We start from the raw sequence: 25,969 nt of genomic DNA, 5'->3' as shown, positions 1-25,969 counted from the left end.
TCCGGAGAAATGCCCCTGTAATGAACTCTGCTGTGCCCTTAATGATTTCATATAGAAGGATGTTAGGTGCCTTGCTCGTAACAGAGTAACAGCAATTCCAAAAATAGCAAGCCTCATAATAAAATGTTATTGAGAAGCCTGAATTTCAATATAAAAGGGACTCTGCTGTACTCAAGGGCTTACTAGATACAAATGCATACTTTAAAAAGTTGTATTAAAGTCATGTCAGTGGTTGAGGTAGAGGCAACGTGAAATGCTGCTCTGGGAAGCAGCTGAGCCCAAGGTCCCCAGACAGTCCTACTGATGGGCACTGCCAGCCCCACAGGCACCTCCAGGTCCTGCTGCCTCTCCTGCCATCTGGATGCCACCTGTTTCTGCTTGCTCACTCCCACCCATCATCTTGGGCCACTGCAGTCCAGAGTAATGAATCTGTGGATTTGTTGCTTGAGGTGGTTTCCAACACATCCCAGCCCAGAGAGGAGAAGCCATGGGGAGGAGGCCCCTGTGTTGCCCCACCATGGCTGCTCTCTTTGCCAACCTCACATTAGAGATGAAAGAAAGGGAAAGAGAAACAAAATGAGCTCTCATCAGAGCAAGAAAAGCACCTGGGCTGCCTAAAGGTACCTGTAGCTCAGTCATCTCTCCAAGATGGATTTGGCAGATGCATCTCCTACTGCTCCCACATTCAGTCAGGTGTCCCGATCTCAGCTTAGAAAGGATTAATTTTCTTCATAGTGGCTGGTATGAACCACACTTTGGATTTAGGATGAGAATCACGTTGATAACACCCTGATGTTTTGTTGAGCAATACTTTAAGTCAAGGAATTACCTTCTCACACTGCCCAGTGAGGAGGGGGTTCACAATGCATTCATTTGGGTCTGATTAATAGACACATCTTACTTCTTCCACTTACCCTTTCTAAATCCATTTTCCCATCTATATTTTTGCCCAAATGCCATCTGAAAAAGAAAGAGACTTGCTCTTTGCTAGCTGTGCAATGAGACAGAGCAAACCCAGGCAGCTCTGACTCCTTTAAGTGCAGGCAGTGGCCCATTTCTCTTCACTCATCCTTATAGGTCACCACCAAACAGCCCCTGAAGCGCTTCAACCTGTCCTCCTTTTTCACACGTGCCCTGTGTCCCCCTCAACTCAAGCATAGGTTTCCCCCCCCCCCCCCAAAATACCAGGCCCTCTCAAGAGCCTGCTCTGGCCTTCAAATAACCCTCACCCACCAACTGCTTTCTATTGAAAGCAGAGCAATTAGGGATATCTCTGCCACTTGCACCAGAGCAAGGGGTGGGAGCAATTAGCCGCAGGAAACAAGAGGTGAACATTCGCCTCCCATGAATCCCACGAGGGAGATCAGAACTTGCCTCATAAGGTTATCTAAGAGCAGGGATGTAGGCTGGAAAAAGCCATTAACTCAATTATCCCTAATAAAGGCAGAATTGCTTTAATTGCAGTCAGTTGGGGTGAGTTGAGGAGCCCAGAGCTCCTGGGTTGTGCACTTGGCTGCCTCCAGTCTCCCTTCGTGAGAAAGGCAGCACAGACTCCAGCTGGCAGAGTGACCCTGTTCTGAGCTCTCTCCCTCCCTGGTAGGATGGCCAGCTAAACCCTACGCTCTTCCTTTCTTCTAGACCAGCTACAGAGCTCCGTTTCCCTGTTTCTGTGATTCCTCAAGAGCGCGCTGGTGCTCTTGGGCCCCTTGAATCCTAAAGCAGTCAAACAACTGCGGCTTTGCCAGTGGTGCGTGGAGAGAAGAACTTATTTGTGCCTGTGTTCCAGAAACCTCAGCGGCAGTAGCAAGATTGAGTTTATATGAAGCTACAGCTTACACGACGGAGCAAAGCTAGAAGAAATTGCTAATGCTAAAGCAGAGGCAGCAGCTAGGCACAGATTTGAGTTTCCCATTGACGGCTTCAGGAGCGTCACCAGAGCGTATCAGTTTTGTGGGGTCACATTTGCTTTGGAACAAGATGTCTGTTGCTGAACTAAGGCTGTGCAGCATGGCGCAGCACATACAGGCAGCAAAAGGAAGTTTGCAACATAAAGGGACCAAGAAGAGAATGTATGATTAACTCTGCACGTACAAAGGGGAAAAACAACAGGGCTCAGAGAGCCCGTGTATTGGGGCTGTCATTTCAACAGCCTCATTCTGTGCCAGAAACTACAGCAAGCGAACAGTAAAATACAGTTGAATTTGTGTGGGTTTCTTTTTGTTGTTGTTGAAAACCATACTTCATACAAATGCAGCTTTCTTTATGATTCTGTGTTTCGGGGCTCACTCCCTGCTCCTGATTGTTTAACATGGAGAGCGGGCCAAACTTCAGAAATGGAGTTTTTTCAACAATTCTGTCACAGCTGCCAGATAGAGCCCAAACAGCTGAATCATTCATGAGCCCATCAGCAAAGGAAACAGCAGGTCAGCCCTGAACTGAATGCTATTAAAAACTTTCGTTCAAGTCCTGGAAGAGAAGTTAAGAGAGGGAAAAGGAAATAAATTATAAATACTGATCACATTTGTGGACTGGGACAGACCTGGAGGGACAGAAAACACAAGGAAGGACAAAATGAGAATTAGGCTGAGATACCTCAGGAAGTTGGGTGTGTAAGTGGGACCAGATTTGATTTAGCTAAATGTCAGATAATGCCTGGCAGCAGTCAGCAAGCAGAGGGATGATGTGGGGGACAGGAGCCAGGAGCGGGCACAGGGGACGCAGACACCTGGGGGCTTACCTGGGGTTCACTGCAGTCCTGCACGAGCCCTTGGAGAATCACTGCAGGGCCATGGAGCACCTGTCCCCTTGCCCACCCCTCAGGTGCCATTCACCCCTCCCAGTAGAGGAGCCCCAAACCCTTAGCCCAGTAGCTGGGTATTTTGGGTAGTCATTTCTTAATGTAGAGCACTGCAGCCCTATACAGGAGGCAAGTAATCAAAGCAAAGTGATGTGAGAAAAACAACCAGGCAATAAAGTCTGCTTGGGAAGGTTAAAAGAGGATTAACCAGGCAGTTCTTGGAGGAAAAAGGCTGCTTCATCACAGCTGAAGTATGTGCTGGGAACACAGAATGCTGCCAAGTGTTGCCTGCTGCATGAGCTCAGATGCTGCCTCAGTTTCCCTCATAGAACAAAGCAAGAGGCTCACGCCTTTGTCCTGACATTCCTTTACCTTGTCCTGCAGAAAAGACCGTCTAGATGGGAACAGGGACATTTGGGGCCTCCTCTCCTTCATTCCAAGGTAGGAGGCTTTGTTAATATGGTGTGGGGGTGCCAGAATTCAGACCTGCTTGAGGCAGCTTGTCTCTGCTCAGATTCGTGACAGGGAGCAGTGCAGAGATCCCACAGGAATGGAGCAGCCATCAGCTTCTCCCAGGGGGGTGCACACATGGATACACCTGAGACAAAGGGACATACACACTGCAGGGGTTTAAGGAGACTGCAGGACTAGATGCTATGCAGAAAAACCAGCAGTGAGCTCACAGCTGCCCCACCGCAGGCAGTCTTCAGTTTCCCCCTAACTCGGGGGAAGGATGCTGCTTGTGAGCAGGCACCAGGGCTCGTAGCAACAGCAGCAAGCACAGACACACTAGCACAAGAGCACTCAGGACTATGAGGGCCATCTTGCATTGAGGGCAATTGAAGCAAGGCTATGCCCATTAGGATCATTTTATTCTGCTGTGAGAGCAACTAAGTGGAGAAAAAGCACGGAATAAGGGGAGCAAATGGGCAGTCTCCTGGCGAGGAGCATGGTTTAGTGCCTGTCTTTCTGGGGAGACCTCACAGCAGGAAAGGAGACGCCAGGCCCCCGTGCCACTTCCCAAGTGCAGCACATTTGTCACATCCAGTGATGGAGGACATTACCATCGCCCTGCGCTCCTCTCTCTCCCACCCTGCAGCCTTGCTCAGCCCCACAGGGAAATGAGGATATTATAACCACTGCTAGATGGAGGCTTGAAAAACAGCAAAGAAAATGGCACTAAGAGCACTCTGAGAAAAAAACTCCTCCCAGTTAAACAGAAGGAGAAGAAAGGGCATGTTTGTGACCTGGCTTGGGGTCAGCATCTTGTTTGAAACAGAGCACAAACAGGGTGACTGCCATAGGCTGGGCCCCTGCAGAAGCTGCTTACTGTTTGATCTGTTATTCAGTTTATTCCCAGAAAGCATACTGGCCCCCACAGCACCCCAGAGGAACATAGCACAGCGGCACAGCCCAAATCTCCAGGTCCTAGGGGAAAGAAATCAGTGCCAGTGCCCCAGTAGGAGGTAGCACCCAAGGACCTGCAGCTGCTCGGCCCGTGGGGACACCGCACAGTGGTGACTGCAATCCCCTCACAGACACTGCAGAAGCCAATTCAGGAGAGAATGTGAGAAATGGCTTTTAAGCAATTGCTCTGGGAAAGACACCGTGCCACAGCCCTCCCAGTTGTCACCCCACAACAGTTGTGAAGAAGCGGGCCTCATTTCCCTTTGGGAGTGAGACAGGGCGGCACAACCCACGCTGCACTCCTAGTGACACAGAGGGGCACAAGATGAGACGTGAGAACAGGGGTCAAGGTCTGTGACCCACATCTTTCTGATGAGAGAGCACTGTGCTCTGCAGAACACTGCAGCAGCCCTTCCCGAGGCCCTTTGCATGCCCACGACATTCACCCTTCAGTGTTACTTTCAGTGGTTCCTGCTTCAGGCCGAGCACATTCCGTGGTTCCTTGCTTGGCTGCAAGGGAAGGCAGTGAAAAGGCTGAGGCTTGGAGTATGAAGGCAAGACACTCATTGGCACATGGCTTGGTGACACCACAGCCTCACTGAGAGAAGCAGATTAGAGCCCCCTAATTGCAGGAGCTGAATTAACAGCACAATGAATCCTGAGAGCCACCGAGTGGCTGTGCCCATCAGCTGCAGACACTTCCATCTGGCTGAATACAGGCACATTTCAAATTTGTAATGAGTCATTTTCGGCCTTATATCGGAAAGGATAACACAGGGAAGGTCACACGTCTGTCACGCAAGGAGGATATGACTACAGCACATCGTGTAGGGCAAACACACGGCACAGCCCTGTTCTTCTTGCAGGGCAGGATGCTGCATCCACTGCTCAGGAGCCCACATAACACACACAGTTCACGTTACCTTTGGTTTTGCTACACAGGGTAAGTACAGAGCTTTATTTTTCTATTGGCCAGCAACTGAAATTGAGGTGTTCTTTTTTTTAAAAAAAAAAAAAAGCAATGAATATTATTATACAGAGAAAAAGTATAAAACAACTCAATGGACACAAGCCAGCTCTACTCATTTCTCGTTCTTCCTGGCCTCTCCCAGCCGTGCACAACACAATTCAAGGAAACAGGCAAAGGCAGCTAAAATGATATGTGTAAGAAACTAGTAACATTGCTTCAAGCAACATGCTCAGTATTTTTCTCATAGTTAGTAGTCAATACTTGTCAAGAACTTGAATATAAAACAAGAAATAATTTAGAGATTCCTCCTTTAGATCATTACGCAATAATTTAGATTTCTCCCCCCTCTTTCCCACTGCCGTGGGACAACGGATACACCTCAGCTCCTCCAGCTCTTTTGGCATTAGTGTTAGGGATTATTTCACGGTGCTTATGTTGATGGGGGAGTGCCAGATTCACCTGCTCTGAATTTGAACTTGCCACCCTTCAGCCCCCTCTGAAGGACCAGTGCAGGATTGCTGCTCTGTGAATCAAAACCCCCACAACGCTGCAAGGCCCTTCAGGGCTCTGGTGATGTTGCTGATGCGTGCTGCCAAGGGACAGGGCACCACCAAGAGGACAAGAGTGAATAAATTACTTGGCTTATAGAAGGGTGTTATTTTCACTGCTTAGAAACCCCAAATCCCTACAGCTCTTTCTGTTTCATGGGTGCACAAAGCATGTCAAGAAAGTGAAAACAAGGTAATTCTGCTCTGCCAAGCAGACTTCTTGATGAGACCCCTTTCCAGGGTGATTAGGATGAAAACAATCAAATCCCTCAGCACAAGAGAGGCACCCAAGGTCCTATGAATCCAGGCTAAGACCTTGTTGGCATAACAGTGGCACCAGCTCCACAGCAGCAGTTGTGTTTATGCCCTGTATGTATCCAGGATCCCAATGCAGAGATAACATTTAATTAAATCTATTTAATTAAACAGACAGTTAAACCCAGCACTACCAATTTACCACATACACTGGGGCATCTGGGGGAAGCTGATTCTTCTGTTTACTGCTGGGACGGTCCGGAAAGTGGGCTTCCAGATCTCATTAAAGCCAGAAAACCCTCAGCTGATTAATGAGCTCTTTGGAGGCTGATACAACATTTGTATATATTCATTTCCCACCCAAGAGAGACAAACCTGGAGGTTTTAATTAGAGCATCAAGCCCAGGGTGTCTCTCAACATGTAAGAGAGGTGATGAGGCGTTTCCACTAACCAAACGGGCCAAAGGGTAACAAGATACATCAGCTCCACCAACAGACCAGCTCTTCACCAAAACCTCAACAGGGGACAGGCAGGAAACAACTCTGAGTTTTCTCATTCATGCAGGAAGCCACAAAATAAAACACACTGGACCAAAAAGAATTAGAAAGCAGTCCAACATCTCTGTTCTAGAATTGCTAGGAGGCAAAAGGCTTCTTGTGGTTCCTAAGGGCACTGTGTTGCAGGGAAGCTTCAAGGAAGAGGAGGAAAGATTGCTGAGAGATACTAAGGCACCCAGATCTCAGCAACATCAGAGCTGCAACAAGATTTCAGCTGTATCAAGTCGTGTTCCTGATCAGCAGAGTGCAGTTCCTGCCTCATGCAACCAGACAGACATCTTCTCAGGTGGAAAACAACTGTGTTAGGACATCAGTGCATAGGCTGGGGGGAGACTGACAAATCTTCTGTCTGATAAGACTCAGATCTGGTTCCAGCTCAGTGCAGAAACATCATCTGTCCTCACAGTCAATGCTCAGCTCTGCTGAGCCACTTCTCAGAAAGTGAACTGTGGTTCCTGTGTAGCATCCCAATACCTTCACATTCGCTCAGGAAGAGCCCCAAGAGAAATGGCCCTAGATAAATCTTGCTTTATAGTTACATCAAGGGACTGTTTTGCTAAAGCTTCTAGCAGAAGATCCGCAACTCTTTTGTTTCTTGACAGTGAAGAGGACCTGCTGAATTTCTGGCTGCCTTGAGCACAACGAGGAAGATGACTTTCCCCAAAAGGGGCAGGTAAGGCTGTGCATGGTTCAAGAGGTGTCTAATGAGAGTGAAGTCCTCCGGTTGCAGACACTTCTGTGGTGGTGGTGGAGGATGGTGAGGTTGGCAGGCACTAGGGGAAGTGGCAGAGGGGGAGCTGTCAGAGTTCCCAAAGCTATTAATACGGTTCTTGCTTCAAACTCCTGTACAAGCAACAAGTGAAAATCATCCCGAAGATCTATGGGGTAGAAACAGAAGAGAGAAACGCGTGAAAAAAAACAAACAGAATGGATGCAGTGGAGGGAGTAGCTTGCAAACTAGCAGTCTGGACTCAGATCAGAGTAGCAATCAGCTCCAGTCTGGAGATACAGCACTGCAGTTTGCCATGAGTGCGAGAGAACATAATCTGTGCTACTCCTCATAATTAACTGTTATCAGCTTCTCTAGAATATAATCTGGCTGTATGCCAGGACAGAAGGGAAAATGAGCAACTCCCATAGATATATGCATCTGGAAGTAAAGAATATTCTGGCCGTCCTCCCCCTAAAATGGAGCAGGAGCATCCATATAATATTCCTTTATTCTTCAGGCTCTCCTTAAACATTTGCTGACCCATAGTGTTATTCCTCAGTATGACAGAGCCAGTGCAGAAACTCTAAATGTAAGAAGAATGAGCTAATGAACCATGATGAGAAACTCCTCCAAACCATCTCTCTGGCAGCACAGGCAAACCTGGCACATCCCCACCAGAGGTCTCTCTCAGGCTACCAAACCAGCAGCCAAGGCCGCACCTCATTCTTCACAGCCCTGCTGCAGAAACCTGTCAGAAGTGTCTTTCCTTCTCCAGAAATGAAGTATTACAGACTGACAGAAGAGGCATCTGCTCTCGAGTTAGTGAATCCCAAGGTCGCTGAAGAACCTTTCCCTTACCTGACAACTTCTCTTTGCCAGGTAAGGAAAAGCCTAAAATACTAATTTTTACATCCTCTTGGGTTTCTTTAGCCCAGCAAGCCCAAGATTCCACACAATTCCACACAATACCTGCACACAAGCAATGCTGATCCCAACAATGCCAATAATTTTCAGATGTTCTTGAATGAAGTTTTCCAGCTTGGTAATGCAACCGTTCTGCAGGGGGAGAGACAGGGAAAGACATCTTCATTTTAACTTCTTGTGTCTCACTTTAAGGCAGCAGCTGTAACCCTTGAAAGCACCTCTATAAAAAGCAGAGTCTGTGAGCATCCTCTCCTTGCAACATCGCTGGAAAAGCTATTTAGATGATGTAAAGTCCATACTGTTTTCTTTATGTCTCAGGAACTGCTAAACAAACCCAAGGTGGCTGAAGAAGTGCTGGAGAACACAGCACATTATAGAGAAGAAACAGCTCATTTTCCTCTGAGGTACGTGGAGGAGGGCTCCCTCATTGCTTAGCACATGGCTGGAGAGGGGTTTGATCCTGTCAGGCCAAATGCCAAGGAAATGCAGCATCAAGACCTCTAACATGAAAACTAACATGAAAAGAGCCCTTTGAAAGCAAATTTCTCTCACTGTTATTTATGGGTTTTAGTGTGGACCTGGAAAGCCAGGCACTGCCCACCTCTGCCTTTCACTTGCATCCTTGGCTGGCAGCATAACCTCCTAGTTTCAGGCCCGTATTTTTGTTGCCATAAGGCAAAAATAAAACAGTGAGAGAATTCTCTGATTATTTTGGAAGAGCTCTCTTTAAATAACTAAGCTATTTCAACTAGTGAGGCAGGTTTTCCATGGTAACATCAGGGGGATTTTTTGCGTAGGTTGCAAAAGTGCCCCAAGGGTGCTGGGGCCCTACAGCCCCAGGAGCTTACAGTCAACAGACATGTACCCAGGCAGACAGAATGAGTGAGCATGCACCTCTCAAGGGAGGGATGGCAAAGGCCTCACTTTTCCCATGCCTGAATTAGGTTTGAGAGTAAGCTCCAGCTGCCCAAGTGTGAAACAATTGCTCCTGTGTCCTGATCCGACCCTATGCTAGGTTCTTTTTCCCCAGAGCCACTAATATCTGACATAGATGTTGTATCATAGGAAACAGTGTCTAAATGTAGATCCACATGGCCTCTGGCAGCTTTTTATACCCTAGAGTTAACGCTGTGCAATTGTCAGCCCACAGGGCCTTCCTCAGTACCTCAGCTGGGCAGTAACTCCAGCTTCACACAGCACAGAGTGAGGCTGGGGCAGCCCAGCTCTGCCCTCACAAATTTGCAGGTTTCCACACTCAGAGACACTTCATCAGCCCCTGAAAGATAACAGACTTTACAGCAAAGTCTTCTTTCAAGTGAGCAAAACCCAGCCAAGCAGCTGGATGTAATAAAATGAGGCTTTAGTAGAGCAGAAAGTCTGGACATCATCTTCCCACTCAGTAGGGGGCAGGGACAAGGAAAAGGTTCCAGTTGCTGCTCCTATGCCTCAGCACAGCCAGCCAAGGCACAGGTTGCACTGGTGATAAAACAGACTGTGCTAACTCACAGCGACATTTATGGTGAGCATGTTAAAGCCAAGACATAGCACTGAAGGGTATGAAAACAAAAACACAAGAAATTCTACAAGTTTTATTTAACAAGATGAATAAAGGGCCTGAGAGCTACCTGCCTATTAACCCAGCTACTCTGGGACTCAATTTGCTTCTTCTAGAAGTGAAACAAGCCCTTCTACTAGCTCAGCTCCAACCTCTTTTCAACCCTAACTGCAGTTCTCTGGAACTGGCCTAATTTGTCTGCTAGGGAGCTCTTTTCCTCCCCCATATCCTGTTTCCTCATGCTAGAGGTCAAATCTGTCAGTTCTGATCCTTCACTGTATCTCCATTTTTTCCTCACTAAGCATAACAGGAAGCTGGGAATGCAGGGCTCAAACCCAAGTCTCCTGCCAGAAGCAACATGTCTCCCACACCCTTACCACCAGCATATTCTGCAGTATTAAACACATTATTTTGCTCTACACCAAATAAAATGGTGTAGAACATATCCCTGCTATTTTTTCCCAGTTCCGAAAGTCTCTTCTTTACCACCTTCACAACCCTCTTCTACATACCTGCAAACATCAAGAACAGCCCTGAGACAGATTTGAAGTACTCACCTTGTCTAATGCATAGCCCCTCCTGTGCAGACAATGTATCCCGTAACACATCCATAGGGCATTGGCTACAGTATCACTCTGGTAGCCATAAATACACACTTCTGTAATAGCAGCCTACATGCAGGAGCCCAGACGCACTGACTCCTCTTTTTTCCTCTTTCACAAATCTTTTCCAATGGAAGACTTAATACTCAGCTAGAGACACAAAATGCCAACAGTTTGCAGCACCAACCCAACATCCTCACTTTCTGCCCAGCTCCTTGACAAACTTTGTGACAAGAGGTTCTGACGCCCTTTTGTTCTTTACCTCCTTGTAGATGTTGGAAGGATGGTCCCTTCGGCCACACAGGTCGGTTATTGTCTTACAGCAGCTGTCAGGAACTTTCCGTCCACTGGCCTCTGAGGATTTGATCCACATGCTATCAGCCCAGTCTGTGTAGTTGTTGCTCCCACAGCACTTGAACTGCAAGCACACAAAGCAAAGCTCAGCCCACAAGCACTGCAGCTTCCTTCTCCCTCCAGCCTCCCCAGGTCAAGCTCTGGGCTTTGCTCTTCTTTTGTTGAGAGACTCCAGCAATCTCACCAGCCTAGGTTTTTTGACTACTGTAATTATCAGTGAGCTCTGTTTCAACGCCAGCAATTAATTATCAGCTTCATCCATCTTTCAGCAGTTGTGACTTCTGTTGCTGCTGAGACTGACTGTAGCTACAATACACCTGCAACTGCCTCAGCTCTTAATCACCTGACCAGAGGGCGCTAACAGGGTAAGTATAATTACCAGTTACTATTGCACATGCACCTGGCAACAGGGCATTATGTGTATAGCAGGCCACGTGCTCTGAAACTGCTGGACCCATGCCTGGGCACAAAGGTCCATTCTGTAGAAAAGCCTGTCAGAACTGTGACAGCCCATACCTGAACCACCCCAGAGCCAGACACAGCTCACAGCAGCAGCAGGATCTTTCATTACATCTTGCTCTCTAGGGTACCGAGAAATTTAATGAAAAATGTCAGCAATTTCTTCAAAGCTTTCATGTGGTAAGTAGAAACAGCTGTCAGAGTGACTCGGCACTCCAGTTCACTCCAGGAGCAATTTAGATGTTGTTTACTCAATCCTACTGGGATTACCCCATGCCATTCTGCTGGTAGCATGGCCAAGACCCTGCACGCCACCCAACCTGCTTTGACTCAGAAGTAGCAGTTGGAATGTCAGATGACAAGAGCTCACAACGATTTTTGAGTATTTGAGTGCAACTGCACTAATTCTCCCCACCACCAGTAACACCCACCTCCTGCTGCAGTTTGTCTACTGCACTGGTCACTCTCTCTTCTCCCACTTTGCGGTACTTCTGAGTCATGGTGTTCTTCAGGTTTTGCTTCAGCTCTGTGCTCAGCTGAATAAAAGATACGAGCAAGATAAAATCATGAGGCAAACTCACCTCCCCTCAGGGCGAACCAGGGCTCTGTGTAAGTTTCACTGCCATTGCTGCAAGAGGACAGCCAGAAAATGGAAGCTACAGCTTTCTTTAGGTCATCTTCTAAGGCTGGACTGGCTTCCAGAAGCATGCAAGCTTATTTCCAGCTGATTTAACACCATGCCTCTGCTTCTGCACTGGAATGAGGTGGTTCTGGGCCAAATTTCAGTCTGTGCAACACATCGCCATACAGGTCCTCACCTCACATATGTAAGAGATTGCCAAGACACGTTTGCATCTGAACACAATATAAAACTGTGTCTGCTTGATTATGAATATGCCATGGGACCACATGTAGTCTTCTGTTTCTGAAACCTATGACAAAATACTAAAACACGGGAGCAGGAAGAAATGAGTCCTAGGCACAGTGGACTGAGGCCATATAGTCTGAATAGCTCCTGAAATGACAGCAAAGAGGATGCCAGAGGAGGGGATTAAGAGTGTGACTGCAAGATTACTCCATGACATTTCCTGATAACAGAGACAAATTTGTAGAACCACGGAGATAAAGTCTGATTTTGTAAGTTCATCATTCTTGAAAATGCTCCTATCATAAACCACTGGTAGGTTCAGGTGATTGGATTGAAATATTTCTTCCTGTGGAGGCTCTTAATCTTGCTAAATTCCTCTTACACACCTGTAGAGATAGCCATAGAGATACCCTCTCTATATACCTTTTATTCTGTACAGTAAGCAGTAAATGAGGGGTCAAACATCTCATTACACTGCACTAGGCAAAATATAGTCTGCAGTTTATTTCCCTTTTGATATGTTTTTCTCCCAACTCCACATGTCAAGCGGGGACAATACCTACCTCACAGAGTTGATATGAGGCTTCATTCATAAATATTTGCAAAATGCTTTGAGATCCTGGGCTGGGAAGCTCTACAGAAGTGCAAAGGACTTAATACAATAAGAAAGCAAAAGGTTCAGCAGCTGGAAGGCATCAGAGGCAAATAAAGAGGAGAATCCATTAGCAGAATTAGTACTTGGGAGAAAAGCAGTTACCTGCAGGCTCACAGGGAAGAACTGCAGCATGGAACAAAGACAACAAAAGAAAGGGAGTTTAGACACGCAAGCCTTAGATACCAAAGCAAGGGCTGAAATAAAAACAGTAGCAAACAGCAAGCAGCCTGCAACCAGGAAAGAAGGGACATATGTCAGCCACAGTGCAAAGGGAAAGTGCAGCTATTGATTAGAGAGCCCATGAGTGATTTGAAGCACTCAAGGTTACAGCTTCAAACGTGTCATCCCTTACTCTACCTAAGGATCAGCTCCATTTCATCCTTTGTCATACATGAGCCTAGTGATTTTGCACAGAGGGACTCTGGCTTTCTGCCATGCTCCTGGAATTGATCTTTCCCAGTTAAATATATGCACTCATTCCATCGATCCCTCTTGGTTCCTATCAAGCAAGTGAACTCACAACTCTCTGACTCCTCACAACTGCCAGTGCCCATCCTAGAAATGAAAAGCACAAAAGACTCAAAATAGAAAGGACTGGCAAGGAATCCTATCAGTGAAGACAACAAGATGGGATGGGATGTTCAGCTGCTCTTCAGATATGCACTTAACAATTCTAATTCACCCTTTCCAATCAATTTCTAGACTTGAGAGCAATTTCCCAGGCTGTTTGTGTTCTGGTGGCTAAATCTCCTTTGAAAACAAAGCAATGATTTAAGCCTCTATTCTCTGCAAATGCAAATGCTAAGTTAGAACTGCAGCTGCTGGGAGTCCATGGTGCTACCCTCAGCTGGGCTAGTTAAGTAAAGATCTCAAAAACTTCATGACCTGAATGGACCTATCAGCTGGACCATATCTGCAACTTCAGGAGTATGGCAGCTACCTTGCCAGATGCAACAGGATCACTCCTATGTCCTGGTAGCACTAACATAATTTCAGCTGCTTACAATGTGACTTAAAGGATATTAGGAGATCTACACAGCCTCAACAGTTGTCTTCTACAAGGCTCTGTAGCATGCAAATGTGAACCACAAGAAGGAGATGAGCACCAAGGCTGAACAGCCTCCCAAGCATAACCACTAATACTTTGTCAAAAGTAGTGAATAATCTAAGGTCTTTTGTACAGGGTAGAAAGTGAGTACAGACATGTAAAAGATGAATCCCAATCAGACCCTCAGTCCCAAGCCACCAAGCTCAACTCTGGCTGGAGAAATGGGATGACGGTCAGATGTCTTCTCCCCCTGGTTTGAGTCTCTCAGACTGATGTCCACTCACCTGCTGGTAGTAGATATAGGCCAGGATTCCAGCAATGATCTCCAGGAGAAAGATGCACAGCAACAATATGAAATACTGTAAAATAAGGGGAAAAGTAGGATGTCAGAACAGAAGCTCGGAGCTCGTTTATCACTAGCCAGTAAAATGCATGACACTGCCTTTGCTGATGTTTTCCTCCAGATCTCAAAGGCAATAGCTGGGATTAGGACCTCAATGGGATAGAAAGGGAACAATCCTACAGGTTAAAAAACAACAAAACAACAACAACAAACAACAAACATACTTGGTAACTGAAGACAAGCAGAAGCAAGTGTGAGTTTAATTCAAACAGCCAGAGGGATATAGAGAATGGAAAAGTGCAGGCAGCTAAGATAAGATCACTAGACAGAAGAGAGTTGTTGCCAGATAACCTGATGAATGCAGTCAATATCATAGAAAATATCTGCTTCTGGCATAATTACAAAATGATTTTGAAACTTTTGCTTGCTTTCACATTGTTTGGGGCACTTCACTAAGTTACTAAGGAGAAACGTACCTTATAACAACAATTCAATAAACCAACAAAGGGTCCATTTCACCAAGGATACAGAAGACCAATTAAACACAAGTTTAAGCCACGGATTTATATTTCCAGTGACTTCTGTGGGACTCAAACACCATCTGTACTGCACTACTGAAGTGGATAGATTCTAGATGAAAAGAAAAAGGTAGATACAGGTTGTTCTACGACTGCTACTAACTTCATCTTTTTGTAGATGAAGCCAAAGTGGCACCAGTTTCAGCTATAACAAGGACCTTGTGCACAGTTCCTGTAAGATTTGCCCTGCTTGGGTAAGAACTAACACATCATCTCCCACTTTCTGTTTTACTCAAGCTCAGAACATGGCTATTCCCAAGGGATTAAACAGCTCCCTATACATGTAGCTAGCCTTGAAACCATCTCTCCCTTCAGCACATAGAAGGACAGTGAAGCCTTGGACATGAGCAAGATTGCTTTCTGTTACACAAGGTTACTCTCTGCACTGCACAACCCTCCTTGGCTGGTAGACACAGGTATTTCAGAGCTACTTAACAGGAATTAAACTACATAGACACAAACGCAGCTCAGGTTTCCTCTTTCACTCCTGCTGGGATACAGCAGCTGCAAAGGATAGCCAGCTGGATTTTATCTGCAGGCCAGGCTTTAATCTGAGCACACAATCTCGGGCTTTCGCTCCCCAGCCCTACACAGGAAAGTCTGCATACTCTTGTACAAGGTACCCATTCATACCATGTCAGTGAGTCACTCAGCAGAGAATGGGGATAGCTAAACGCTGGACCCAGCCCTCACAGAAGGTTGAAAGGGGCAAGAGAGGACTGGAGTACTTTGACACAAAGGCCGGCTTTCTTTTGTTGGGACCTAGTTATGTCCTACTGCCCTGACATCATTTCTCTGCCAAAGAAGGGGAAGGAGGGTGGCAGGATGATGGGAACAACCAATGAACTGCAAAGCTTCTTTTATTTATTCTTCCCTGCTCAGTGTTGTCATGTCAGTGGCATTCAGGTGGAGCTGAGTTGTGTCACCAGAGCTCAGCTCATGCTGGCTTACTGTGGATACCAACACGCATCCAGCAGAGCTTAGAGAATGTGAATCATGAGGTCCCCGTTAACCCTTTTAAGTGAGGTCAGTGCATCTGCCACCCAAGTACCCAACCTGTCTCTGCTGACAGTCTGCATCATTATCCTAATCTTGGCTTCATCTCCCCCTCAGGGCCCCTTTTCGAGTACCTATTACACCACATTATGCTGTCACAGGGGAGTGGCAGCTTTCACTGGGGAGACACACAGAGCACAGGACTGCTTTCCTTGCTCTTAGCCTGAAGTTGCTGGTCCTTCAGAACAGACCTTCATAAGGAAATGAGAAGTACTGCAGCTCTGGCATGCAGCTGCAGGGACATGCCCTACTCACTTCCCAAGCTGGAAAACCAGTAAGAAATGTGAGATAACCCAAAGGCCTGCAGAAGACATGTCTGGAATCTGGGTGGGCTCTGAGCAAGATTACTACTGTGTCTCAGCTGAAAGTCAGGACTGCATGGCATGTCCTTCAGACACATAAGGTCCAGATTCCTTCCACTCAGCATCAAGTATCTAAGTGAAACATTACATCTGTGTGTATTTTCAATGAATAATCAAAAGAACGATTAAATCCACCTACAACACAAATCACTCTCTGGAGAGATCTTTCCACCATCTAAAGAAGCAAAGTCCTTTGATAGGAACTTGTGTCAGTTCTTTCTTGAGACTCCTGTTTGTATGCTTTTGTATATGAAAGCATGCACCTCAACTGAAGTATAATATAGGAGCTAAGTAAAGATGGCCATGCAGGTTTTTGTTCTCTGGTGCTCTGCTACACTTGGCAACTACCTCAGCAATTCAGCTGAAAATGAGACAGGAGAAGTTCAGTTCTAGTTCATAAATCCCATCTAGATTCTTCCAGACATAACGCCCCAGTGGCAGCTCTGCATCACACGCTGACTGCTCTGGCAGAGACACAGCACAGCACACAGAAAAGAGAGAGCAAGTCTAACCCATTCATCCTTGGTTTTGCCTAATAAATACTGCTGAAATGGCTCCCTAGAGAACACTGCAGCAGCTTCAGCATCTGAGCTGAAGTTTGAACAGGTCTTAAGAGCACTGCTGCCTCTGCCACCTGATGAGCAAACTCTGACAGCAGAGCTGTTCTGCAGCATCACAGTAACCAGGCTGCAGATCCACAGCTATCTCCACTCACAGAGCAGAAGAAATGCCATGTCTCCTGTCTGAGCTTCAATGAATCACCAGGCTGAGGAGGAAAATGGGCAATGACAAAGAAGCAGCACAGCTGCGAGGAACCAGCAATGAGTCCTTAGAACTCACAATTAAGTAGAAAGGCAGCAAACAAAATCACAGGTTCCTGAGACTTCAACAGAACAACAAACTAACAACCAGACACATGTTTTACAAATAGCAACCAAAGCTGTCCACTGATTTTTAAATGCACCAATTTTTAAAGGCACTGGGGATAGCAGCACTGCTGACAACACTCCCTCTCATATTGCCATGGGCCTCTGGTACCAAGGGAAACTGGAACGGGCTGGCACAGCCGCCCCTAGGACACTGAGTGTGAAGCTGTCAGAGTCACTGTGAGCTCAGAGCTGGCAGAGGACCCCAGGCAGACTCACTGTGCCCTGGCAAGCACAGCCATGGTTCTTGTGCACATTACTCACTGGCAACCAAAGCAAAGCACAAGCAAAAAGATACAATAGGTCTGTCGCGACCAGCCATTCTGAAATGATGCATGGTGTAAGGACAGAGTGACCTTTTGTTCCCAAGACACAATTATTAGTTTTCTGTGGCAGAACAACAAAGGAAACCCCATCAGATTTTCATCTGTAGCCTCTGGCTGAGGCAAAAAGACAAAGGGAGAACTCTCTGGCACGGAAAGTAAGCAAAGAGAGGCCAAAATAGACTGTTACAGACTGGGTGCCCAGTCAACAAGCATCAGCAAAGCACTCCCTGTGTTCTCCTCCAGAGTTCACTCTCCATTCCCAGCCCTACTCTGCCTCTCACAGGAATTACTAGGTCTTCAGAGCAGTGGTATAAGCATCAGGATTGCCCATTGCTTCTCTTTTTGCTCTTCTGTAAAAGGGTAAAGGGGTGGTTGTGGCTAAAAGACCAAAAGCATTTCCATAACGAAGTTCATTTGGTCAACTTGCAAAGTTGAAGGAGCTAGAGAAGGGTTACTGCAGCATTTCTTGTTAATGTGACAGCAAAGAGCCACTGATGATTATTTCAATGTTGCCACACTCCAGATTGAAAAGGAGATCTGTGAGGAAGGAAGCGGAATGGAAACCCTAGGGCTAGTACACACTTTGGTGTAGGTGGGTAAGCAGGGAGCTGAGCAAGTAACATAGGGAAAGGCGTAAAAAAAGCAGAAGATTATCAAAATTCTTGTATCAAAATTAAAAAAAAAAAAAATTCTTGTATCAAAATATCAAAATATCTTGATTATCAAAATTCAGAGCTATTTTTTTTGCCACTGCAGAAAATTTCAAATTAGTATTTCCTGATTTTTGATAGTTCTGTGAAAAAGCATGTTAATTTGGTATGAACTCAGTGTCTTTAAAAGAGTTTGCTTACAGGTCTCTTGCATTTTATTTTCTCTTGCCATTTTCCAGAAAAAGAAGATGGGCCAGGGAGGAAAAAAAGAAGAGAAAAGCCACAAGATTTGGGTTTGAACAATTTCAAATGGACATTCTCACACACAGTGCAGATATTACAACTATGTTTTGGCCTTCTGAGGTATGCAGTAGTAAACACATCCTTTGGGCTGATGACATCAAATGCAGTAGGCCCCGTCACCCCTGACAAAGATGAAAGTGCTCTTATAAGCTGGGAAACTTAATGGTATTTGCCCTAGGACAAATTAATAATGTTGGTGTACAATTGACAAGATGATTCCCTCCCTGCATTCTTCAAGGGAATAAAAAGGAGTATCCTCCTCAAAATAAAGTAAAACTTACCACTCTTAGCAAATTCCGACGCTCTTTGAAGGTGGCACAGCAGCCAAGGATGCCAGTGACCATCACAACCACCCCTGCCACCACCAGAATATAAGCAGTTGCTGAGTACGTGCTGGAAGAGAGCAGGCTGATGTAGTCACTCTTCTTAGCCAGGGTCCAGGCACCCACTGCCATCACAGCCCCACCAGCCAGCTGCATAAAAACAGAGGCAAGCAAATGAGGGGCATCCACTGCATGAATTTCTCACCTCCAGAGCAACTAGACTGAGACATCAGAAGCTGCCCCAGCACTGCAACCTGAACTAAGGAAATCCACACCGAAAGAAAGACTCTGAGACCTCATTGGGATGGAGAGCAGTGCTCCGGTAGGGCTTTAAGGAGGCAAGCCATGCACACTGGGCAGAAGGAGGTGCAAGTTATGTGAGACACCAACCCTTTGGGATCTGTAAGTTATTAGTGGAAAGCACTACTCTGAGAAGTGCTATTGCAAACCAAGCTGCAAGGAGTGATTTTTTTATCCTTGCTCCAGCTGTCCTTCTCCACTGCTAGGACTCAGGCTCCCTGAATACACTAGCTAGGTGTAGAGAAAGCAGAGTATGTTTTCAGGCATCCAGTTACTTTCTGTACTTTGGAAACAAGACCAATAAATAGCCAGAGGCCCCAGTGTCAAACTACAACTGCTGCATCTTGGGCTGGCAAGTCCAAGGGGTGGGATTTCACCCCATGGAACAAAGCCTGGGTTCCACAGATGTCAGAGCTTTTTGCCAAAGACTTTATTAAGGCCAAGGCTTCTGCCTTGCCACCTAATCTGCGTTGCCATCTAGGTGCCTCTGAAGCAGGCTGAAGTTTCTTACCCAGAAGAAAAAGTTGAAGATGAAAAGCAGGTACTTGAGACAGATAGTCCCACATGTTTCTTTCTTCTCGGTATATTCACGCATCTTTGTGGCTTAGCAAATTCCTGGAGAAAGAAAAAAAAAGTTTGAGAAACCAGTTACCGTGCCCCTTCTCCCAAGGGGCAGTGTTGCTCCTCATCTCCTGCAAAGAACTCACATGTCCAGCTTTTTACTGAGGTAATGCAGTGAGCAAGCCATTCTGTCTGTCTTCAGGGATGCCAGACAGTGCTTACTTAATATTAAGAGCTCCTGTATCCGTCCGAGTGACCTACACAGCACAAGACCTCACAGGGAGTGAAAGAGAGGCAGATGGAACCAGCATGTGGCCTTCCTGTACAGCCATCATCCTCCTTCTGTCTCCTCATTCTGCTGTCACTTCTGGAGGCTCATTTTCCTTAAGATTAATTCTTGTGGTAGAGAGATCAGACCTACCATTGCGTGAGCACAGCGCTTACCATGACCAAGCCAAAACAGTGGCTGGGTCTTACTGTAATCAACATCACTGTAGGGAAGCGTCAGTACAGTTCCATGTTCACTTCCTCCTACTTAAACCAAAATAAATGAAGTCTCAGACCTGTTCCCCAGCACTTAGCATGATCCGGCTGACTGCAGCACCTAGCAGAAACTCTGTCTTTGGCATTTACAAAATAATCTGTCTCCAGAGAATTTTCTTTGCTCGCTAATGCTTGTTAAACTTGCTTTAAATAGATCTCTAAGTTCTATGTATATTAAATCTTTACAAATGTATCTAGGAACATACTTGCCATCCACCCAAACACCCTCTTCTTTCTGAACCCCAGCAATACGTTGGGATAATTAATTCTCTTCCTCACTCTGTCTATTTCTCACAGCCCTTCTCTTCATTCAGCTGTCTCCCAGTTATTAAGGAGGAAGCGACAGAAACACTGGCTTCAGATGGTCTGACAGCATGAAACACTGCAGATACATAATGAACCAGAGTTTGTTGTGGGTCAGACCCCATGCAAAGTGTTAAAGATGTGCTATATTCCAAAGTACATCAGCAGTAAGCAGCACAGCTCTGTGTCACTTCACTGCCTCCTGTTGATGAAAAAAAAAACAACAAAAAAAACACAAACTTAAATTTCACTCCTGCCTGACTGGGCAGACAGGACAAAGGCACTGCCAGGAGCATTACTGTCAGCAGCAGCTCTGTGAGGCAGTTTTTAGAAGCACAACCGAATCCTCACCACCTCTCCCCTTCTAAGAGCTGCATTCAATCAAAAAAGTCATTCACTTCTTTCCACACCAGACAATATGGAATGATGCAAAGACATTGCTTTTCCTCTAAAAATCTTGTAGAGAGTTCTATAGAAGCAGGCAAACAAACAGCCTCTACTTCTCCTTTTCCGGGTGGGGAGAGTTCACTTCTCACAAGCCTCCTTCAGGGACAAACAGTACCTGCAACCCAGCTATGCAGTACAGACACTCACATACTTTGTCAAGCTCAATGCAACACACCTTCCAGAGGATAAGCCCTCAGGTAAGACCTCTTAGCTGCAAGCAACGTGTACTCACAGTCAGGCTATACTTCAGCTGGCTACCAGGCTGGGTCAGTCAGTGTATTCTTTCCTGCTACATTTCTAACATCTGGTTTTAGTTTATTGCTGAACCAAGGCTGGGAGCAGCTGCCAGCTCTACAGCATAATTGTATTTCATTTGCAGGAAATTGTTTCCTTTTGCTTCGCTCCGGTCCACTCAAAAACCTCAGGCAGGTCTGCACTTTAGGAACTAATAAAGCTAGTAGGGAGCATAAGGGCGAGAACGTGCCCAGCAATCCCACCATGCCTGTCCCCTGTCTTCTTCTGCAAGAAAACATTTTCCTCTAGAACAACATCTGATAAAACAGCTGGTAGCAGAATAGTATTTCATTAGAGAAGAGAGCAGCCCTGAGCTGGTGGCATATATACACCAAGGAGACTTGACTCCTGATCCGTAGGAAAGATCAGAAACTCCAGCAATGCTCAGATTAATTACCATGCTGCAGCACAGAAGCCTGGGGCAGGGGGAAGGAATGGATGCTGGTGGCACCGTCTGCTCTGAACAGACTTGTAACTCTCAAATAGAAGCTGCCTCACAAATGCAGCGTTCAGGGAAGGTGACAGATTTACAGCTCCCAGAGGCTTCATTTAGCCACAGAACAGGAATGGCAGCAGCCAGGCAAGCTCCCATTGCTACGCACACCTGCACAGCTCAAAACAGGTACCTCAGCCCAGAGCCAGGCAGATGCTCCACAGAAACAGGCTCTAAAGGTTGTGCTGGGCTTTGCAAGTTCACCTACTCCTACTTACGTCAGGAACACACACAGAGGAAATTGCAGCACGGGTTTTGTTGAAAGGATGCTGGTTTACATCTGATAGCTTGGGAATGGTAATGATGTCCTTGGGCTGGACCCTCAGCTCCAGAGGACTCTAGAAACTTTCCCTCCAAAAAAAAAAAAAAAACAAAAAAACAAAAAACAAAAACAAACAAAAAAACCCAGTGCAATTATTTCCACATATCACAAACTTCTGATCCGAGACCTCAGAAACACAAGACCAAGCTGCTCCAGCTCAAACTGCATTTGCAGGCAGATGCCAGGGAGCCTGAAATTTGGCTCCACAACGCAGGTCCTGCTCCACTGAGCACAGCAAGCAGGGCCTTTCACAGAGCTCAGCTCTGCTGCTGGGAGGAGGGGATCTATCTGCTTCCAGTAAGCTAGCAGGGAACAGCTGCAAGTTTATAGAGCACAGTGATTCACGCAGGGATGGCAGGCCATGAATCAGAGAGCAATCATGGCTGTCTCCTGAAGGATCTATCCTTCCCAGACAAGAGCAGGCTCACTGATTCACGCAGCAAGCTGTTCACTCACCACACTCTCCTTACAGCTGGGGTGAGCCACGGTCTGCTGCTCAGGCTAAGGACAGCACTGGGCTCCAAGCTCCCTGGCCCCAAAAAGCACAGAGGTGCTGATCAGCACTGCAGCACTGTGGTGAACAACAGGGGACTCAGGGTCTCATGCACAGTTCAGCAATGGGAGCAGGGTCTCCTGGCTCAAGTTGTGAAAACAGACCCACAGAAGCAATATGAAACACTCTTGAAAGTGGACAAGAAGCAGCAATGTTAATTAACACGCATGGCTGAGTTCTATCTCCAAACTTAGAAGCAAAAGTCTATTCTGAATCACAGAGATAATTATAAACGAGCTCTTCAGTGAACAGAAAATGGCAAGCCATGCCACAAGGGTGTATTTATAGATGCATAAAACCATATTAATAAGACATGAGCTTGATAACAGGAAATATTTTGCTAATTGAAAAAGTGGCTGAAAGACCAAAAGCATTTCCATAACGAAGTTCATTTAGTCCAACTCAATAGAGAGTAGCTTCATCAGTAAACTAAATTTAAAAAGTAATCACGGAATACAGGCAGTGAAATTTAGTCATGCAATGAAAAGAGGTACTTCTACATTTATTTACTGGAAATCAGGAGCAAGTTCCTACCATGCTCACAAATTATGCTCAGAACAAAATACACAGAACAAAATCCAAAAAGATAGGAGGCAACAAGGAAAAAAATCTTAGTGTGACAGAAGCTGCACGTGAAAGGAAGAAGAAACAGTTTGAAGGTTAATTCGATAAATTAGACCCTAAACAGCTTGAATCCAACTGTCCACTTGACTTGGCTTCCTGCACGACCTTGGGCAAGGCCCTTAGCCCACACCACGCTGCTATTCCACCCCAGTGCAGGAGGCTCCAGCTTCCCTAAATCTAGCAATGCTGTAAAGGACGTGAGAAGCCCTGCAGCGCGAGGAATGCCAGCTGTGAGCATGACAAGCTCCAGGCAACCAGCCTAGGGCCCTCACCATTAGGACAAGAGGAGTGCACCAGGAGTTGAGTACTTTGGCCCCAGTTCTGTGTGCTGAGGACAGGACAGCAGAAGAACTACACAAGCAGAATTTTGTTGCATTGCATTGACCCTGAGGCAGTCGAAATCTCAATGGTGTATCACATCAGACAGACCACTGTATTTTTATTGGCAGACCCAAAGGCATACGCAAGCACGCACCTACACCACAGCTCAGAAAGCACGTGGCAAGCATGCACACTCCCATGCTGGCTAGACATTCATTTAGTCATAGCACACTCCTCTAGATGCATTTGCCTCAACTTGCACAGTAACAGTACTTAATTAAACAGCAAAGAAATCCAGGTCTGCAGGCTTTTTCTGCTGAACCTGCCCTAAAGCAGCACCTGATGGATGGTGAAGAAACTGCCAAAGCAAATGAAATTGCTCCCAGGCCATTAAAAGCATTAAAACAAAAAAGCCAACAAACGATACTTAAAAATAGTGAATGATGGGAAGAAAATTGGTGTCCAAAATGTCAGTACTGTCTCTTTTATAGATAGTTTTTATGAACTGGGACAAAACAGAACATCCCACACCTTATACCATGCTCATTCCCATAACTAAATGCCCAGCAGTAAGCAAGAGCAAAACGCAGCCCTGCAGCCCATCTTTGCCAACGCAAACAAGACAGATGTGCTGCAGGAAATCCTGCTACACTTATGTTGCTAGGAAAGCGCAGCTCCCAGAGGGCTCTAAGTCCAGTATTATCGGCCTCTTGCTAATAACAGCCACCTCACGCACCCTGCAGGCAAGCTGCTGCACTAGGGGCAAGGTTCAGCTGCCCGGGAGGCTGGACCAGATAACTCAGGCCTTGAGGAAGCTCTTGGGAACTGAACAAACACGCTTTCCTTGATACATGCAATGCAGCTGTGGGACAGAAACTTTTTAACTTGAGTAAATTGACTGAAGAACCTCATTCTCCAGCAAGACTAAGCTACAGCTGTTGAAAACGTGACCTCTGTGTTCAAGTTCCCTCTCTGTAAAAACAAAGATATTGCCACCCACCATTCATGTACCTCACTGGATTATCTTTAGAACAGTAAACACAGGTCAACAGACTCAACACTGACCTTTCCCTACCAAATCAATCCTCAGCACCACTGTGAATCCTTAGCCCTCTTCAAAAGCTTCTTTTCCACCCAGACTTCTTGCTGGCTCTGGTCCTCTGCGGGATTTGGGAAAGCTGAAAAAGAAAGGAATAGAAAGGCAGAGAATCACAAATTATGTCAAGGATTATTATGGGAATCAATATGTGGTGGTATGCTTTGTCATTAAGACATTCTCTTAGTAGAGAGTGTCTTGTTTCAGAAGACACTATGAATGCATCTGATTGTATTGGAAAATGTGCACTGGATAATAAGGAAGAGTTAGACTGCACTGTAAAGACTTTCTGATGGTACAAACCAGACAAAATGTATTTAGATTTATGTCTGCAGCATCTTGTAAATGCTACTACTCCTTCTGTCAAGCCTGTGAACAAACCACAGCAACATCTCATTCTGGTCAGAACAGTCTAAGAACAGCTCCACAAGAAAGCTCTTAAAGAAGACCCTTCTGTATAGCGGGGTGCTGGTCCCTATTAAGTGCTTCAAAATGATCATCAGAGCATTTCCTAACCCAGACATGAGAAGGCACTTCTAAACTGCCTGGAAGGAGGTGGGCACACAGTGCCAGAACTCACTGCACACATCCACCCTCATCTCACAGGGCTTAGGAGACCCTGGAAACACAGCAGGAACCAGAGCTGGGCTCCTGGAGAGAAAAGGATGCTTAGAAGACAGTTTTGTCAGTCTTTGCCCCTGACATAACACAGGTCTTATATACTATGGCTGGTTCTGCTGGAAAATAGTTCCTCTGAATTCTTCTGCCATAGACAACGCTCTTAGTGCAAGCTTTTTCCCCTCCAGTCTAAGTACAAAAGTGACTCCTTCAGAATGGATAAGCAACATGCAGGAAGATGCTTTCAAATTGAACAGGAGTTATTTTTCTACAATCTCACCACATTTCCAGGTATGTATTTAGGCTGCATATAGCCACTGTACTGGAGAACCTCTAACATCCCTTCTGAGGAACAAAAAGCTTGAAGCAGCTGAAAAACCAGGCTTGTATATCTAAGATAGAGGATCATAAATTTGCTGCAATCATTCATCTCAGTTCATCCTCTGCCATCTCGCCCTCATATCACAGCATGCAGGCCTGATTCTCCCCTGAAATCTGTTTCTTTCAGAGTTGCACAGGGAAGGGAAAGAGAACAGCAATTCTTCTCCCTAGCTTATTTGGATACTGAGTTAATGATCTTTTGATCTATACCCTGACACTAACTTACTTCATAGCTTAAGGCTGAAAGCCTTTTATCTGTTGTCCCTCTGGGAAATGGAAGCACTAATATTCCCTGACTTGCCTGCGTGGGATAATGAAGTGTTCGCAAACCATCTGGGAAGAGAAGAAGGTTACTTCTTATTATCAGATCAAATTCAACACAATTCATAACCATTTTAACTTCCTATTATCTTTAAGGGGTGGTTCCTTCAGGCCTTTTTCTGGCATAGTACAGACAGCACACATTCGCTTATAATCAGCTTGGCTTACCCCTGCTTCCATTCCTTTTGAACAGGAATGCTCTGGTAAGAACTT

At 45.9% G+C, this 25,969-nt stretch overlaps 1 protein-coding gene across 1 annotated transcript; it reads right to left on the bottom strand.

The window, feature by feature from the left end:
- Nucleotides 1-5,117: 5,117 nt before the first annotated feature.
- On the bottom strand, nt 5,118-24,518 carry CD151 (CD151 molecule (Raph blood group)). The gene is made up of 8 exons (XM_065755123.1): nt 24,406-24,518; nt 19,391-19,494; nt 18,538-18,729; nt 13,997-14,071; nt 11,573-11,677; nt 10,591-10,746; nt 8,217-8,303; nt 5,118-7,413 (listed from the first exon to the last, which is right to left on the bottom strand). The coding sequence occupies exons 2-8, from the start codon at nt 19,472-19,474 to the stop codon at nt 7,354-7,356; spliced, it is 759 nt and encodes a 252-aa protein (XP_065611195.1). The 5' UTR covers nt 19,475-19,494; nt 24,406-24,518; the 3' UTR covers nt 5,118-7,353.
- Between the last annotated feature and the right edge of the window lie 1,451 nt (nt 24,519-25,969).

The sequence above is a fragment of the Cyrtonyx montezumae genome, unplaced genomic scaffold (genome assembly GCF_038088225.1).
Source record: "Cyrtonyx montezumae isolate F1298 unplaced genomic scaffold, pur_monq_1.0 scaffold_10, whole genome shotgun sequence".
In the NCBI taxonomy this organism is placed as follows: Eukaryota; Metazoa; Chordata; class Aves; order Galliformes; family Odontophoridae; genus Cyrtonyx; species Cyrtonyx montezumae.
The sequence above is the reverse complement of the archived record's forward strand: the minus strand, read 5'-3'. Positions and strand labels throughout refer to the sequence as shown.

What these genes read in the sequence shown, in the direction of transcription:
- CD151 (XM_065755123.1), bottom strand. Translation starts at nt 19,474, where the DNA reads ATGCGTGAATATACCGAGAAGAAAGAAACATGTGGGACTATCTGTCTC. An exon ending in GTCGGAATTTGCTAAGAGTG is followed by an intron (nt 14,072 to 18,537) that starts GTAAGTTTTACT and finishes CTTATTTTACAG; the next exon opens with TATTTCATATTGTTGCTGTG. An exon ending in TCAGCATTGCTTGTGTGCAG is followed by an intron (nt 7,414 to 8,216) that starts GTATTGTGTGGA and finishes TCTACCCCATAG; the next exon opens with ATCTTCGGGATGATTTTCAC.